Source organism: Zalophus californianus, chromosome 6 (assembly GCF_009762305.2).
Source record: "Zalophus californianus isolate mZalCal1 chromosome 6, mZalCal1.pri.v2, whole genome shotgun sequence".
Lineage (NCBI taxonomy): Eukaryota > Metazoa > Chordata > Mammalia > Carnivora > Otariidae > Zalophus > Zalophus californianus.
This window is the reverse complement of record NC_045600.1, coordinates 82,592,859-82,609,064: the sequence shown is the minus strand read 5'-3', so window position 1 is coordinate 82,609,064 and position 16,206 is coordinate 82,592,859. Positions and strand designations below refer to the sequence as shown.

The following is a 16,206-nucleotide window of genomic DNA, read 5'->3' as shown; positions in this document are numbered from 1 at the left end:
AATTTTGTTTAATGAGGAATAAAAGAGATAGCATACTTGGTGACAATGATTTCTGTTTCTTCTTACAGCACCCCACTAGTCCAAGGTCTGAAACACAGCTAAGACAAAAGCCAGGCTTTGTGAGCTTGTCCAGACTGAAATGTTGTCACCCCACATATGATGGGTCTCCCCTAAGTGGAGAACAGGTTTCCCCTCCAAACCCCAAATAGAGGTTCTCCTTCTAGACCCCAAGCAGGGTCTTGGCCCCTACCTCATCCTGTTTTCAAGGGCCACAGCTCAGCCAAAGGGGTAGAATGTCTCTCCCCAAGACTTCAGGCCACCAACACAGTGAGAGCCAAGATCCCAAACTCCAAGGAGGTAGTTAATAGTGTCCTCAGCTACTTTGAGTCAAAACAAAGACTGAAAACAGATTTGCCTACAGGCAAGTCATTGGTAACCTTAGTAAAACTATTTTGGTAGAGAAATGAGAAAAAAAGCCAGATTAGCCATAGGCGAAATAAATTATTTGAAAATATTTTGAATGGAAACATAATGCAAATATGACAAAGCAAAACCAGTGGGATGCAGCTATCTAGCCCTTAGAGATGTTAAAACGAAACAATAGATCCTGAATGGAGTCACTTTTTTTTTTTTTAAAGATATTATTTCTTTATTTGACAGAGACACAGCGAGAGAGGGAACGCAAGCAGGGGGAGTGGGAGAGGGAGAAGCAGGCTTCCCGCGGAGCAGGGAGCCGGATGCGGGGCTCGATGCGGGGCTCGATGCGGGGCTCGATGCGGGGCTCGATCCCAGGACCCTGGGATTATGACCTGAGCTGAAGGCAGATGCTTAATGACTGAGCCACCCAGGCACTCCCTAAATGGAGTCACTTTTGCTAAGCCCCTTAATAGAGGGAAACTTACAGTTTTAAGGCATATACTGGAAAAGAGAAAAACTGAAATGAAGTTATTCCTATTTTAAGAAAGCAGAAAAAGAACAGTAAATTAAAACCCCAAATATAGAGGGAAACGAATATGAATAGAAATTATGAGCTAGAGATGTACAACAGAGAAAAATCAACATAAAATTGATAAACCACTAACAAGACTGATTAAAAAGAAACTGCAAATCGCTGATACCAAGAATGAAAAAGAAGTCAGCCTTCAGATCCTATAGATAGAAAAAAGACAAGAGGATATTTTGGGCAAATCCATTTATATAAAGTTCAAGAAAAGACAATACCCACAGATGGTGATTTTCTGTCAGAATGGGGGGGCAGTAATTTATTGACATGTACATTTAAGGTTACTATACTTCGTGAAGCCTCAAATACATTTTCTTCAAAAAGTAAAATATACATAACAATTTGCCATTTTAACCATGTTTAAGCCTACAATTCGGTGGCATTAAGTATATGCACAGTGCTGTGCCATTATCATCACCACTATCCATTTTCAAAATTTTTTCATCATGCCAGTGTACCCATCAAACCATAATTCCCCTGCTCTTCCCCCTCCCAGCCCCTGGTAACCTGTATTCTACATTCTGTCTGTGAAGGAGAGTACCTCACTCAGGTACTTTAGGTATCTCATATGACAGTTTTTGTCTTCAAGCCAGATTGAAAGCAGAAGAGGACAGTGAAAACTCAGAAATTTGACTGTGGGAGCGCCTGGCTGGCTCAGTCAGTGGAGCATGTGACCTTGATATGGGCATTGTGAGTTTGAGCCCCACGTTGGGTGTAGAGATTACTTAAAAATAAAATCTTCAACAACAACAACAACAAAAGAGGGGCGCCTGGGTGGCTCAGTTGGTTAAGCATCTGACTCTTGATTTTCACTCAGGTCATGATCTCAGGGTCGTGGGATTGTGCCCTGCCTCAGGCTCTGAGGGGAGGAGTGTCTCCTGGAGAGTCTCACCTTCCCTCTGCCCCCCAACCTCCCTCAAATAAATCTTAAAAAAAAAGTAATCTTTTGAGCTTTTACAAGACATAAAAAAGGATAACACCATAAAAACTGTTCGTTCTTGGGGCACCTGGGTGGCTCAGCCAGTGAAGCGACTGCCTTCAGATCAGGTCGTGATCCTGGGGTCCTGGTATGGAACCCCACGTTGGCTCCCTGGCTCAGTGGGGAGTCTGTTTCTCCGTCTTGCTCTGACTGTCCCCCCTTCCCTGGCCTGTGCTCTCGCGCTCTAATGAATAAATAAAAAATCTTTAAGGCACCTGGCTGGCTCAGCTGGTTAAGCAACTGCCTTCGGCTCAGGTCATGATCCCGGAGTCTAGGATCGAGTCCCACATTGGGCTCCCGGCTCAGTGGGGAGCCTGCTTCTCCCTCTTACCCTCTCCCCTCTCATGCTGTTTCTCTCTCTCTTGCTCTCTAATAAATAAATAAATAAATAAAATCTTTAAAAAACAAACAAACCTGTTCATTCTCCAGAGCACTTTCTTCTTTGTGAAGAGCATGTTTCCCCAGACAGCTGTCCTAATTTGGGTCCTAATAAAACTCCTTACTTTTTTTTAGCAGAGATGGTGGGGGGTGGTGGAGGCACAGATGGGGAAGGAGAGGGACAAGCAGATTACGCTGAGCACGCAGCCCAAGGCAAAACTTGATCCCACGACCCTGAGATCATGACCTGAGCTGGCTGCTTAACCTGCTGAGCCACCCAGGCGCCCCTCCTTCTTACTTTTAGCGATTCTAAAAAGTTTGTTCATTTTGTGTGGATTAGTGAATAATTGTAGTTATTTAAAAACGAAATAAAAAATACTTTTTCAAATACCTGCTAAGTTGTTGGATCTGATCACTTAAAATAGAACCACTGATATTTCTTTGGGTGTCATAAATATTACTAGGACATTAACTAGGGGCATCATGAACTGAGAGAGTTTGGAAACCTCTGGCCTAGATGATAAAAATCCACACTTCTTAGCCTGGCATTCAAGGATCAAGACTTCTACTAACACCAAGTACCTCCCACCCCACTCTTCCCTGGCTCAAATTTTTCTCCAATATTTGCTTGTTGACCTTGGGTAAATCAACCTAACATCTCTGAGCGTTATTTCCCCAGCTGTAAAAAGAGGTAATAGTGCTTACCTTGCGATGGTAATGAGGACTACCTGAGAAGTGCAGCAAGGGGTTATGTGTATCTGGCAGAGTACAAGTGCTCAATTAAGTGTCAGACATAATCCCCTCACCTTGAACCTCTGAACAAGCCCAGTTCCCCAACTCACTTCCCCAAGACTCATCCAGATATCCCTTCAGCTCTATTCTTTCCTTCAGCATTTCATGATTTTATTTTCTCCCTGGAGGTTCCAATGGCACCCCCCGCCTCCTTGGGTTTATCATTTGCTAGAGCAGTTCACAGACTTAGAGAAACCTTTTATTTACTAGGTAATCAGTTTACCACACAGGCTGTAACTCAGGAAGAGCCTGGCACAAGAGATGCAGAGGGCGAGGTGTGGGGAAGGGAAGTGGGGCTACCGAGCTTGCTCCTCTCCCCAAACCTCCACGTGCTCACCGACCTGCAAGGTCCTCCACTTTCCAGCTAGCCTCTCCAACTGTTACTCTTCCTTCAGTCTCCAGTCTATGTCTTTCATCAAGCCCTCTGCAACCAAACTAGCCCATAGTGAACTACTAGAGCACACAACTATGCCACACAGCCCATAGTTAGTAAAGTGTTGGTGTTTGTTATTTCACTTATATGTCACCTGCACATGTAAGTTTTACCAAATAGATTGCAAGCACCTTTGAGGTTAAGAATGCCATGCTACATTAAAGTTTCCTAGAGCATCTGGCAAAGTGGAGGGTACAGGTCACTATTTGCTGAGTTTCTCTAGCATGGGTTCATCCAGCCTGCAGAACAGATGAAGCACCCACAACACCTCCACATGTACCAAAGGCAGATGGAGCAACAGAGGTCGGAGGAATCAAGAGAAAAGGCAAAGGTGCACCAGTGCCGGCTGGTGCTACAAAGAACTGTGAGGTGAAGGCCCCTTGGGAGCCCAGGCCGCCAGCCACCAGGGTTTCGGCACTGGGCGAGAGGAGTCACAGGCACTGAGAGTTACATTCCTAGGTGTTAACTAGGGAGGCCAGACAAGGAGGTGAGGATCCCACAGCTGGGTTCTCCCCCTCTCCTGCCAAGAAGGAAGTAGAACTTTTTTTGCGGGAGGGCAGAAATGCCAATTACAAATTCATTTGGGTAAACAATCTTTTAAAGTATAAACATGCTGAAAATGGGTACAGGAAAATATTCAGCTCTTCTCACGGGTGAGAGTTATGTAACTGGGTTTCCCCCCCTCCTAATTTTTGGGACATAACCAACTGTGTGAATGTCTGCGTGGAAGGCAAAGAAACAGCCCTGAAAAGTTAGGTTGGGGGTGTTCCTTGGCCTGACTGGGTGGTAGCAAGAGTGGAGGGGGGAGGTTGGTGAAGAAATTGGGAGATGCAGAAAAACATGGAAGAGAGTCAAAGCCAAAGCCAAAGCCTGCCTAGATCAACTAAGAAAGGAAATAGAGCTGTGCCTTTGGTAAACCCAGGGGGAAGCCTACCACGGACCTCAGCTACCGAGGGATCCATGGGGCCAGGCCTAGGATTGGCTGTGCAAAGAGCAGTAGATCAGCAGGCTCAGGAATATAGGGAGAGCACAGGCAGCTAGTGGCACAAAGCTGGGGGATGGAGTCGGGCACCCACTGCCACAAACAGGGGACACCCTCAGAAGACCAGCTACCGCTCCTGGAAGACAGCAGGGCTAGCCACAGAGCACTGAAGTGGAAGAAAAATATTCTGGGTTACATTGGAGTCTTGAACTTGTTCACTGGATTAGGTCAAGAGTATTTGGTGGACATACTTCAGTTAAAAGGTTTCTTTTCATTTCTCAGTGTTGTAGTCTGGATAGTCACAGAAATATTTATTTTAAAAGTAGCACTTAATAAAAAATAAAAGAAGTGATTTAGATTAAAAGCTCCAAAGTGTATTATTTCAGGTAGGTGTTATTGCTATCTATACCTTCACCCCATTTATTAAGCCATTTCAATAACTTCACGTTCATTAATTTACAATGAGGTCTAGAGCCCAACCAGGATGAGACGGAATGTGTTCCAAGTTAGAAGGGGACAGCATCGCTTCTGATGTCTCCCGTGGAGCCTCTGCACTCCAAATGCACAATTAAGGTTTTCTTCCTACACATCTGAATGTGACCTTTGGGATCCTCTGGCTGTGGCTGGTTTAGTCTCCTGATTCTAATAGCCTGCCGCTTTGTTGCCTAGAAGGTCGATCCAAGCTTCTGCACCCCCCACTCCCTTGTCGGCCTCGATTATGTGTGTGTGAGGTCGGGGGAACCCACCAGTCCGAGGGTGGCGTTCGCTTGCCTGAAGGAGGAAGCGCCATTCTATCTGTCCTTAATCCTACTGCAGCAAATGTCTCCATTCTGGGGACGGTGAGTTCTAGAAGGTCATGGCCAAGAAGCAGATGTCCTGAGTGGCTTCCCCTGTGGGAGCCATCTGGTCACTTGCTTTTTATCACATTTCTAATAGCTGCTCCATTTCCTCCAGGGCTGCCGTAAAATCATTTACTTGATTGTTACATAATGTCTGCTGTTCTAGGAACCGGGCCCTCTCTTCTTCTTTCATCTTCAACTTGACTTTTAAGGCCTGCGTGGAAAGACATTCAAAAAGAAAGAAACAAACAAACGAACACCTACAAAACTGATTCACATGAAAGGCAATACCATCTCAGGACATTATGCTTCTCCTTCCTTCAGGAAGACCACTGGAATACTGACACGTGATTTTCTATCTTAGATCTGTGTATCTGTGCTGGTTTTAGGAATGGTCTCTCTCTACTACAGACTCCTATCTCTAAACTGGAGCCATGAAATCCTCTAGGATTCAGTGTACTGTCCCCTGATTCTTCCAAGCAATCCAAAGCAGTCCAGACTCAAGAATCTGGGTTTCCTGTTACAGTTTCCTTGAGATATCAAGTTTCCAAAGCATGGCTCTCACATTGAGCAACCTAGTGTTTTGCACATTGCCTCAAGCCCTGTAGATGTGAACACTTCTGAGTCTTTGGAATAGAACATCAGTTGAAAAAAAAATGGTGAGCAGTCTTGCAATTTAGTGAATAGTAATGCATCAGTGTTGGTTTTTTAATTTTGACAAATATACTATGATAATCTATGATGTTAATATTAAGGGCACTAAATTCTCTGTATTTATCTTTGCAACTTTCCTATAAATCTATTATTACAAAGCAGTTTATTAAAAAGAAATAAATTGATAAATAAGAAAGAGTCCTCCAGAGCCCCACCCACTGTGGCAGGAAATGGTAATCTTGCCGCAAGGTGATGCCTGCCTCTCACCTGTAACTCTTCCATCTGCTTTTTGGCCGTTTCGTTAAAAAACTTCAGCTCATCCTGCAAAGTTTCTAACAGCAACTAAGAGGAAAGTACAATGTAGTAACAAATCTTTACTGATATGTGAAAACTTTCTTTATATAAACTAATGTCTTCATATAAAATGAAAGTTGATTAGATGATTGCTAACAACCCTTCCATTCATTCAGGCATTTACTGAGCATCCCCCATGGGCCGGGCCTTCTCCCGGGCACCCCTGGAGGAACACAGTCCACAGGATGGACAGATCACCCCACTTCCATGTGCTCTACGTTACACTGGCAATGTGGACAAACAGAGTAGCCATCAAAGAAGTGACTACTAGCCTGGGGGGCGGAGGAAGGCTTCCACAGCTAGCATTCTATGATTCTAAGGTGACAACTGATCTTTCCGGGGAAGAGGGTATAGAAGCTCAAAGACTTAATCCCAAACGACTACCTTCCTACTTTGGGGAGGGAACCAAAGAGAAGCCAAATTTAGTTCAGGCTGGACCTTTCTTTCATACAGTTCTCGGTAAACAGACAAGGGGAGAAATATGGTAAAATGGAGAACAGAGAAACCAGAAAGTTCTCTCTACAGGTCCACTGTAACATGTGTCTTAAAGTAGCATATTTTCAACTCCAACTCACTCACATCTGTAAGCACAAAGTCGCCTTCCAAGTAAAATATGCTATTTTGAGTACACATCCACTGTTCTCTTCCACTATCATGGAAAACAAAGGCGGCTTCCTGGGGTTTGCTGAGCACTTGGCCCTCGCCCACTCACACCCATGCCCTCACCATAGAGTCCGTGTGATCTGCGGCGGATTCCCGCTGTGATGCCAGGGTCTCACAGCCTAAAACTGACACAAATGACAAAGTCAGCCTTGCTTAGGGAACTGCACCTAAAGCAAAAACTAAAAACCCCTCCCCGGACAAGTACAGGAATATTCATGAGGGAAATTTCTCAAAGAGCCTGGTCCCTGACTTTCTCCTGAGTTTTTACCTTGGCAGGGCCACCCACACCTACCCTCAGAGCTTTATTTTACCTCCCTCCTCTCTAGCTTTGGATATGGTTAAAAGTTCATTCTGCTTTCTCTTCAGCTTAGCAGAAAATTTGTCCAAAGGAAATGTATCGGTTGGATTTTTTTGTTTATAATACAAAAAATTATTTTTATTTGAAAAAAAATTTTAAAGATTTGTTTATTTATTTTAGAGAGGAGAGAGACCACGCGTGAGTGTGGAATGAGGTGAGGGGCAGGGGGAGAGGGAGAGAGAATCTCAAGCCAACTTCCTGCTGAGTGCAAAGCCTGACAGAGAGCTGGATCCCATGACCGTGAGATCATGACCTGAGCCGAAATCAAGAGTCCGACACTTAACTGACTGAACCACCCAGGTGCCCCACAAAAAGGTATTTTTTAAAGTTTTTTGGGCTTAAAAAATTATTATTTTTGGTAAAAGTAGTGCTTGTGCATTATAAATTAAAATCATACAAAAACATATATGGTGACTATAAAGAATATATCTTAAAATGCACAGGTTAATCAGCAGCGTTCAGAGTCAGTGTTCCTAAATTCAAAGAAGCCTGGGCCCCTTCACTGGGTATTCTCAGGCTCAACTCAGTCTGAAGCTCTTGTACAGTCTTTGGGCAATTCCTTCTTCTACTCCCCTCCTTGCTACAGACTCTGCTCTCTAGGGACAGGGTCAGAACAGAAATCACATTTAACCATTGTGATTCTGCTGATGAGCCGGGTTTAGAAGCCCTTGAAACAGTATCACCTCTGTCTTTTCCCACCTGGGAAAGTTACCGTGTTTGTTATCTGCCTTGGAAGAAATAAAATACTTCTGGTCTATTTGCAAGGTCATAATTGTTGGTACCAAATGAATGGCATAAAAGTGTTCAGATAGGAGATAATCCTCTCTCCACAACCATCTGAAATTCTGTTGGTTAAAGTCAACACCACAAGGGAACACAGAAAAGCTCCTCCAGGGCACCTGGCTGGCTCAGTCTGTACAGCATGTGACTCTTGATCTCGGTGTTGTGAGTTCGAGCCCCACGTTGGGTGTAGAGATTACTTAAAAATAAAAAAATCTTGAAAAAGGAAGGAAGGAAGGAAGAGAGAAAGAAAGAGAGAGAGAGAGAAAGAGAGAAAGAGAGAAAGAGAGAAAGAGAGAAAGAAAGAAAGAAAGGATCATCCCAATCTTTATTGCTTTGCTAAGCAACCCAACAGTGAACGGGCCGGCTGATGCTATGCTGGACTCTTGGCACACAGTCCACAATCCCCCCCCAGGAAGGGGCACGTGCATTGACTCCTCTGAAGGCAACCGTGTACTGTCTCTTACCTGGGTTGAGGCCCTTGCTCTCCAAAATTGCCAAGCAGTTGTCCTGAAACTTCTCCAGCAGCTCCACCTTTTGGGTCAGGTCCTTCAGTTCTCCCTATGGAGGTGCCATGCGGACAGATCAGGCCTGTTCCCCTGTGTGTGTGTGTGGGGGGGGGGGTCCTCTCCCGCCCCTGCTCTGACGGTGCCAAAAGCACAAGCCTGGCATCTTCTCTTCCTCCCCTCAGGTCCCCGGGCATACAAGCTTCTCCCCACCCAGGGGCCATCCCTTAGGTGTCCACACATTGCCTAGTGCAGTGACGACAGAGGTCTGGTGGGTCTCCCACCTGAGTTTCAGTCAACTTCTGGTGCAGCTGCTTGTTGATGGCCTCTAAGAGCTGGTTCTTGTCCTTGAGCTCTTCCTCTGGTTTCTGCTTACCCGGCGGTTTGCAGCTGTAATGATAATTGTGCTCAGCTGCAGAGGTGGAGGTGTTAAGAAAATGGGCTATAGAGTCATACGAGCAGGGGTTCAAATCTGGGGGTCATTACATAGTGGTATATGACACTCAGTAAGTTACATAACCTCTTTGGGGCTTTGTTTCCTCATTTCTACAATTAGGATAATACCCACATCTCATAATATAATTATTGTGAAAAATAAAGGGAGAGAATACATGTAGAATTCTTGGCACAGCTAGTGACAATAATAGCCATTATCATCACTTCTTTTCAGTGCCCTCAGAGTCCTTCGTGAATAGTATTTTATCTTCAGAACTTTTTTTTTTTTTTTTTAATTTTATTTATGTATTTGACAGAGAGAGACACAGCGAGAGAGGGAACACAAGCAGGGGGAGTGGAAGAGGGAGAAGCAAGCTTCCCACGGAGCAGGGAGCCCGATGCGGGGCTCAATCCCAGGACCCCGGGATCATGACCTGAGCCGAAGGCAGATGCTTAACAACTGAGCCACCCAGGTGCCCCAGAACTTTTTTTTTTTATTTTTATTTTTTAAGTCATCTCTACACCCAAAGTGGGTCTTCGAACTTACAGCCCCGAGATTAAGAGCTGCATGCTTGGGGCATCTGGGTGGCTCAGTCAGTTAAGTGTCTAACTCTTGATTTCCGCTCAGAGTCATGAGATCCAGCCCCACATTGGGGTTCCACACTCAGTGGGGAGTCCGCTTGAGTCTCTCTCCCTCTCCTGTACCCCTCCCCAGCTTGCACACACTCTCTTTAAAATAAATAAATAAATCTAAGGGAAAAAAAAAAAGAGTGGCATGCTCTACCGACTGGGCCAGCCAGGGCCCCTATCTTCAGAACTTTTAAGACATGCCCAAATAATAGACTTGGAATTAGAACCTATTTGTATACACTTTCCAGCTTGTATTATTTCTGTCTTCAGAAGCAAAACATCTAAGCCAGCCTCAAACAGAGAGATGGATCCTTCCCCGGGATGTCTACCACCACCGTCTCGAAGTCGCTAACCCACGCGGTGCCTCCTATCCTGAAGGCTCACCCTCCTGTCGATGGGCTATAGCTGGGTTTGAGTTCCAACCAGCAGGGGGCCTGGCATGGAGCCCAGAAAGCTCTTGTCTGCTTCTCAAGATGGGAGCATCGCAGATCCTTGCCCTGCCAGTGGTTCTCCAACCAGGCTGTGCCTCACTCCGGAAATTCCACTCAGATTTCTGGGGTGGCACCCAGGCTGTCAGACACTAAACGAACCCACGAGTGATTCTGAGGCACAACCAGGACTGAGATCCACCACCTTAAAATGGCGGCCAACTTTCGCTTACCCTGATGCTTACCTCTTTCTGATGTTCCTCCTCATGGCAGTGTCTGCAGCTTTTACCTGCCTAGGGAAGCAAAAACAAAGAAATCAGGATGTTCGCTCGTCTTATTGTGATCATTTTGCACTATATACAAATATCTAAGCGTTATGTTGTACATCTGAAAGTAATATAATATTGTGTGTTAATAGACCTCAATTAAAAAAACAAACAACAAAGAAATCAGAGACCAGTACCATTGCTATTCTGTGTGTTGTGAACAAGGCAGAACAAAGAGCCTGGTTTTCTGGGGCACCTGGGTGGCTCAGTCATTAAGCATCTGCCTTGGGCTCAGGTCACGATCCCAGGGTCCTGAGATCGAGCCCCACATCCGGCTCCCTGCTCGGCGGGAGGCCCGCTTCTCCCTCTTCCACTCTCCCTGCTTGTGTTCCCTCTCTCGCTGTCTCTCTCTGTCAAATAAATAAATAAAACCTTTAAAACTGTATATGTATATTTAAAAAAAAAAAAAAAAAGAGCCTGGTTTTCTGAGGAAAAAACCAGAGACTGCATACAATGCGAACAGCTTCAGAAGCTCTGAGGGCCCGTGCGCTTTTGTTTCAGCCTAGACTATTGGAAAAGGCTTATGAATAGGGAATGGGCTCCTCTCCTGACCCACCTCAACATTCCAACAGGCCTGCGGCCGCTCAAAATGGTATCGCTACCTCATGTCAAGCGGGCTTCCGTGGGAACTGAGCAGAGGGAAACACACACTACCCTGGGCGGGACTATGCTCAGACCAGCACCTAGGCTAACAATCAGCCCCACCCACTCTGACCACCACCTGGGGCGGTGTCTGGCCCCGGTACTGCTGTTTGCACACTCAGAGCAAGTGGTGAGATAACAAAGTACCTCTTATCCTAACCCTTGCTGGGCCTCTTCAGAACTGCTCAACACAGAATCTTGATTCTGAGCAATTTCCAGCAAGATGTTCTCATCGGGGCGCCTGGGTGGCTCAGTTGTTAAGCACCTGCCTTCGGCTCAGGTCATGATCCCAGAGTCCTGGGATCGAGTCCCACATTAGGCTCCCTGCTCGACAGGAAGCCTGCTTCTCCCTCTCCCACTCCTCCTGCTTGTGTTCCCTCCCTCACTGTATCTCTCTCTCTCTGTGTCAAATAAATAAATTAAAAAAAAAAATCTAAAAAAAAAGATGTTCTCATCAGCGTATTGAATGGAGCACTGGGTGTTATATGCAAACAATGAATCCTGGAACACTACATCAAAAAGTAATGATGTAATGTATGGTGATTAACATAATAAAATAAAAATTAAAAAAAAAAGATGTTCTCATTGGATACCAATGATTGGACTCTCACCCATTCTCTCGTCTTGGTTTGGTGATTTTTGTAACATCATTCTCTGAACCTCCTGAATGAAGTCTGGAAACATCCACTTCTTTGGACTTAACGGGTAATAGACTCTTAGAAGTGGCTCGAGTTTGTGTGTCTGCAAAGGAAGACAAGCGGGTGAAACCTCAAGCATAGTGACCCAACAGCTACAACTCTGTAACAGCTCTGTTCCAGGTTGTCAGAGCCCTGTATTTCCCAGTTCCAGAGCCCTGTATTTTTTTTTTTTATATTTATTTATTTGACAGAGAAAGAGACAGCGAGAAAAGGAACACAAGCGGGGGGAGTGGGAGAGGGAGGAGCAGGCTTCCCGCCGAGCAGGGAGCCCGATGCGGGGCTCGATCCCAGGACCCTGGGATCATGACCTGAGCCGAAGGCAGACGCTTAACGACCGAACCACCCAGGTGCCCCCAGAGCCCTGTATTTTCATTCGGGCCCATCTCAATTTGCGAAGATTAATTCAGAAGAATCCGACTTCTAGACTAACTGGGGATGGAAACCAAAATCCTTTGAAGGTGACAGTGCAATGTATTTGAGGATCGCCAAAAGCCTGATGATAGGGCAAACCGAACAGTCAGAGGGTACGGGTGTGAAAGTGGATGTTGATACAAGCGAAGAGCAAAATGACAGGTAGTGTGGTGGTCCGCAGGGCGGCCCACAGTTGGAGCCTTCCTCCAGGACCAGTGGAAGGCGACCACCTTGTGAAGCTCCTCCGCCCTCTGCCCGTTCTCCCAAGGCTATGCTCAACTGCTGCAAGGTTCTCTTTCAACCATTGCATAGTTGTTGCTATCTCTTTATTCATTTTTACTTATTTTTTTAAAGTAGGCTCCATGCTCTACGTGGGGCTTGAACTCACAACCCCGAGCTCAAGAGTCACATGCTTTACCAAGTGAGCCAGCCAGGTGCCCTAGGTCTCTGTCTGAAGTAAAAGGTAACCTTGGGGGAAAATATTTCCTCCTCTTTCAAGTATTAGTAAGTCATACACAGTAACACATCCACCCCCAGGTGAAAAGGTGTTAATAATAAATTGATAAAAAATTAACACTCTTCATTGACTGGAATCAGTTCTTAATCTGTACTTGCTAGAGCCTAAGGACTGCACTGTGGGAAAAATTTAGCAGGACTTAACAAAGGCTGTCTTCTTGAAATGAGAGACACGGGGCACCTGGGTGGCTCCGTCGGTTAAGCATCTGCCTTCGGCTCAGGTCATAATCCCAGGGTCCCAGGGTTGAGCCCCACAACAGGCTCTCTGCTCAGCAGGGTGTCTGCTTCTTCCCCCCCCTCCCCAAATAAATAAATAAGACCTTTAAAAAAAAATGAGATTCGCTAAGGAGGGGAATTGGTTGGCTGGTCAAAGAAGGGAAAGAGACTTGTTCTTCACTGCATAATGTTTTCTAACTTTGAATTCTTTTTTACATGTATATGTTATGTAGGCAAAAAACCTAGAGATAGCCTTAAAATGTTAAACTATTGAGGTTATATATGATCATAAAGCTGGGACAGAGATAGAAAGCTGAGATAAAAATTTCCAACTTGGCTGGGGGAGCCAGTCACTCTCCACTCAAGGAGGGCACTGCTCTCCAAGGCAAAGACAGTGCAAGGGGCGTGCACTCCCCCAGCCCCAACTCCTAGGTCCTGCTGATGCCAGATTACCATTTTGGTGTTCTAAGGCCAGGTAAGACAAACAAAAAACCCCTTAAGCCTTTAGAGAAAAGCCTGTTTACTTCACAGATCAATCCGGCTGCTGCTCATCAACCAACTGCACAGAGTCCCCTGGGAAGGAGTCTTAAATAGCTACTTCAAAATCTCCCACCACAGGTTCTGATTTTTGAAGCTTATTTTGTGCCCTGCTCTAGAGATTAGGCAACTTGACAACTGCAGAGCGTAGGAGATGACTTTCAACCACAAGCCCAGTAACACAAAGCAAGATGGCAAAGCAATAAAGGTTATGGAAAACTCTGGCTGGGCCTGGCCCCTCTCTCTCACTTCACCCAACAATTTATTGAGAACTTACTATATAAGAGAAACGGTGCAGAAACAACTCAACTGTGAACTAGACATAGTGTGAACTCCAGTGCCTCCCTCTAGGAATCACGCTTCTGAAATGACTCCTCCCTTTTCCCTGAGGACAAACCCAGTCCCTCCAGATAGCCCAGATCTGGAAATCAAACTGGCAATTGTTTAAAAAGGGATTCCTGGGGCGCCTGGGTGGCTCAGTCGGTTGTGTTTGCCTTGAGCTCAGGTCATGATCCCAGGGGCCTGGGATCCAGTCCCACATCCGGCTCCCTGCTCAATGGAGAGCCTGCTCCTCCCTCTCCCTCTGCACCTCCCCCTGCTTGCGCTCTCTCTCTCTCTCCCTGTCAAATAAATAAATAAAATCTAAAAAAAGGGGGGATTCCTAGCTTGAGGCAATAATATTGTGAAACAATAAGCAACTTAAATCTAATTAGTGAATGCAACACGATTAGGTTTGGGAAGAGGAAGGGGGGAGGGCAGGTCTACAATCCTACCACAGGGCCCTTGCCCCAACTCCCATCATAAACCTAGACAGCCCAGTTCTAGGGGAGGTAGCAGGTTGTCAGAACCGATGAATTGCCCTTCCCCTGGCCGCGCCCCCCTTTCCTGGCCACTGATCTGTGCCCTCTTACTCCTCGGTCTGACCACCCTCCTCGGGTCCGTAGGGCTGTGTGGATGCCCACCTGCCGGCAGGCCGCCGCTCTGCACAGCGGGGGGTTGCAGAGTGTATACCGTCTTAACCACGCTGGTCATCGTAACGAGGCGGCACGGCTGGGCCCTGGAAGGTGCAAGGTGAACGTTACCGTGACGGGTCTGGGGGCCCGAGTAGGTGGAGGGCCCCCGGAGAGTGCGACCTGGCCTGTCCCGGCCCGGGGAAGAAGTCTGGAAAAAGAAAATTCTCCATTCCCAGCCCATCCCGCCCGCCCCCGACATCCACCCCCGTCCATCGCCCCGGGAGAGTCGAACCCAGGCTCCTGCAGCTCCTGCCCGCAGCCCTCGTTGCCCTGGTTCAAAGGAGGCTCCTCGGCAACTGCCGCACCAGCTACCGGGTCTGCCGCCCGGCTTTCAAACGGAAACTTCCGGTGATTGGGCGTGAGGGGGAGCGGTTCGCGCTCTGTAGGCGGCCATGTTGTACGGCTAGCAGTGCCGTGGGCCACGCCCTTAGGGGCTGCCATGCTGTACGGCAGGTCAGAGCTGAGCCGAGTGCCTGAGCTTCTAGGCCTTGGGTGTCAGAGGCCCCAGGTATGGGCGGGGGAGGGGAATGGTGAACTTTGCCTGCCTGAAAGGAGCTATGAGCCGCCAGCGTCGTATTCCGGACTTGAGACACAAACGCGGTCATCCTTAGAGTCTGTCACAATCTTCTTTATTTGGTCCGCAATTGTTAGGGATTTTGCATGATGCCTGATTGGCAAGAGCATAAGAGTATTTGGATGGGCAGGGTGGAGAGTAGCAGGTGAGGTTTAAAAAAGGGTCTGTGGGCGGAAATACGGCCTCACCTATGACAAACGAGGGGCTTGGACTCACAACGGAGAGATCAAGTGTCCCACCCTCTACCAACTGAACCAGCCAGGTGCCCCAACACTTATCCAGATTTTAAGCAGAGATTTAGAGTTATTCCTAGAGAACAGGCCAGGGTTCTCAAGCACTTAAGGCACTCATTCATTTTACTTAATGAGTATTTATTGAGCACCTGCTGTGTGCCAGACCATTCTTCTGAGGACGGATGGGGGCGGAGCAACAAACAAAGTCTGAACTGACTTTGGCTCTGCCCTCCTGGAGTTTACAATCTAGAAAATGGAAACCAAAAAATCACACAAATTTATTAGTTACATCTCAGTTAAGTGGGAAAAAAACTCAAATAAATATACATTTACCAACTGTAGTAAAACTATGAAGGAAAAGCACAATGTGCTATGAGAAGAGAAAATTGGGGAAGCAGTTGAAATTGGATAGTGAGGGAAGACATCTAAGGTGATGTTTGATTAATGAAAGATGAATGGGAGTTCGGGGAGCCTGCGTGGTTCAGTCAGTTAAGTGTCTGCCTTCGGCTAAGGTCATGATCCCAGGGTCCTGGGATGGAGCCCCACGTGGGACTCCCTGCTCAGTGAGGAGTCTGCTTCCATCTCCCTCTGCCCCTCCCCCCTGCTTGTGCCCTCTCTCGCTCTCTCTCAAATAAATAAAACCCTTAAAAAAGGAAAAAAAAAGGTGAGTGGGAGTTATTCAGTTGAACAATGGGGGAGAGAGGAAAAATACAAAGTCCCAAAGCTGGTATGACTAGCCGGGAATGAAAGATGGGAAGAGAGATGGGAGGAAAGCGATACAGGTAAAGCTGGAGAAATAAGTCAAATGGCAAGCTTTGCAGACCAG

At 46.5% G+C, this 16,206-nt stretch overlaps 1 protein-coding gene across 2 annotated transcripts; it reads right to left on the bottom strand.

Moving 5' to 3' along the window:
* Positions 1-2,310: 2,310 nt before the first annotated feature.
* KNSTRN (kinetochore localized astrin (SPAG5) binding protein) lies at positions 2,311-15,122 on the bottom strand. Of its 2 annotated transcripts, none has more exons than XM_027570973.2 (9): positions 14,806-15,122; positions 14,523-14,617; positions 11,794-11,923; positions 10,460-10,507; positions 9,006-9,111; positions 8,683-8,776; positions 7,141-7,202; positions 6,328-6,402; positions 2,311-5,620 (listed from the first exon to the last, which is right to left on the bottom strand). In XM_027570973.2, the coding sequence occupies exons 1-9, from the start codon at positions 15,012-15,014 to the stop codon at positions 5,489-5,491; spliced, it is 951 nt and encodes a 316-aa protein (XP_027426774.1). In that variant the 5' UTR covers positions 15,015-15,122; the 3' UTR covers positions 2,311-5,488. The 2 variants fall into 2 exon arrangements, with proteins under 2 accessions (XP_027426774.1, XP_027426775.1); XM_027570974.2 differs by having other exon boundaries at positions 7,141-7,196.
* Positions 15,123-16,206: the final 1,084 nt, after the last annotated feature.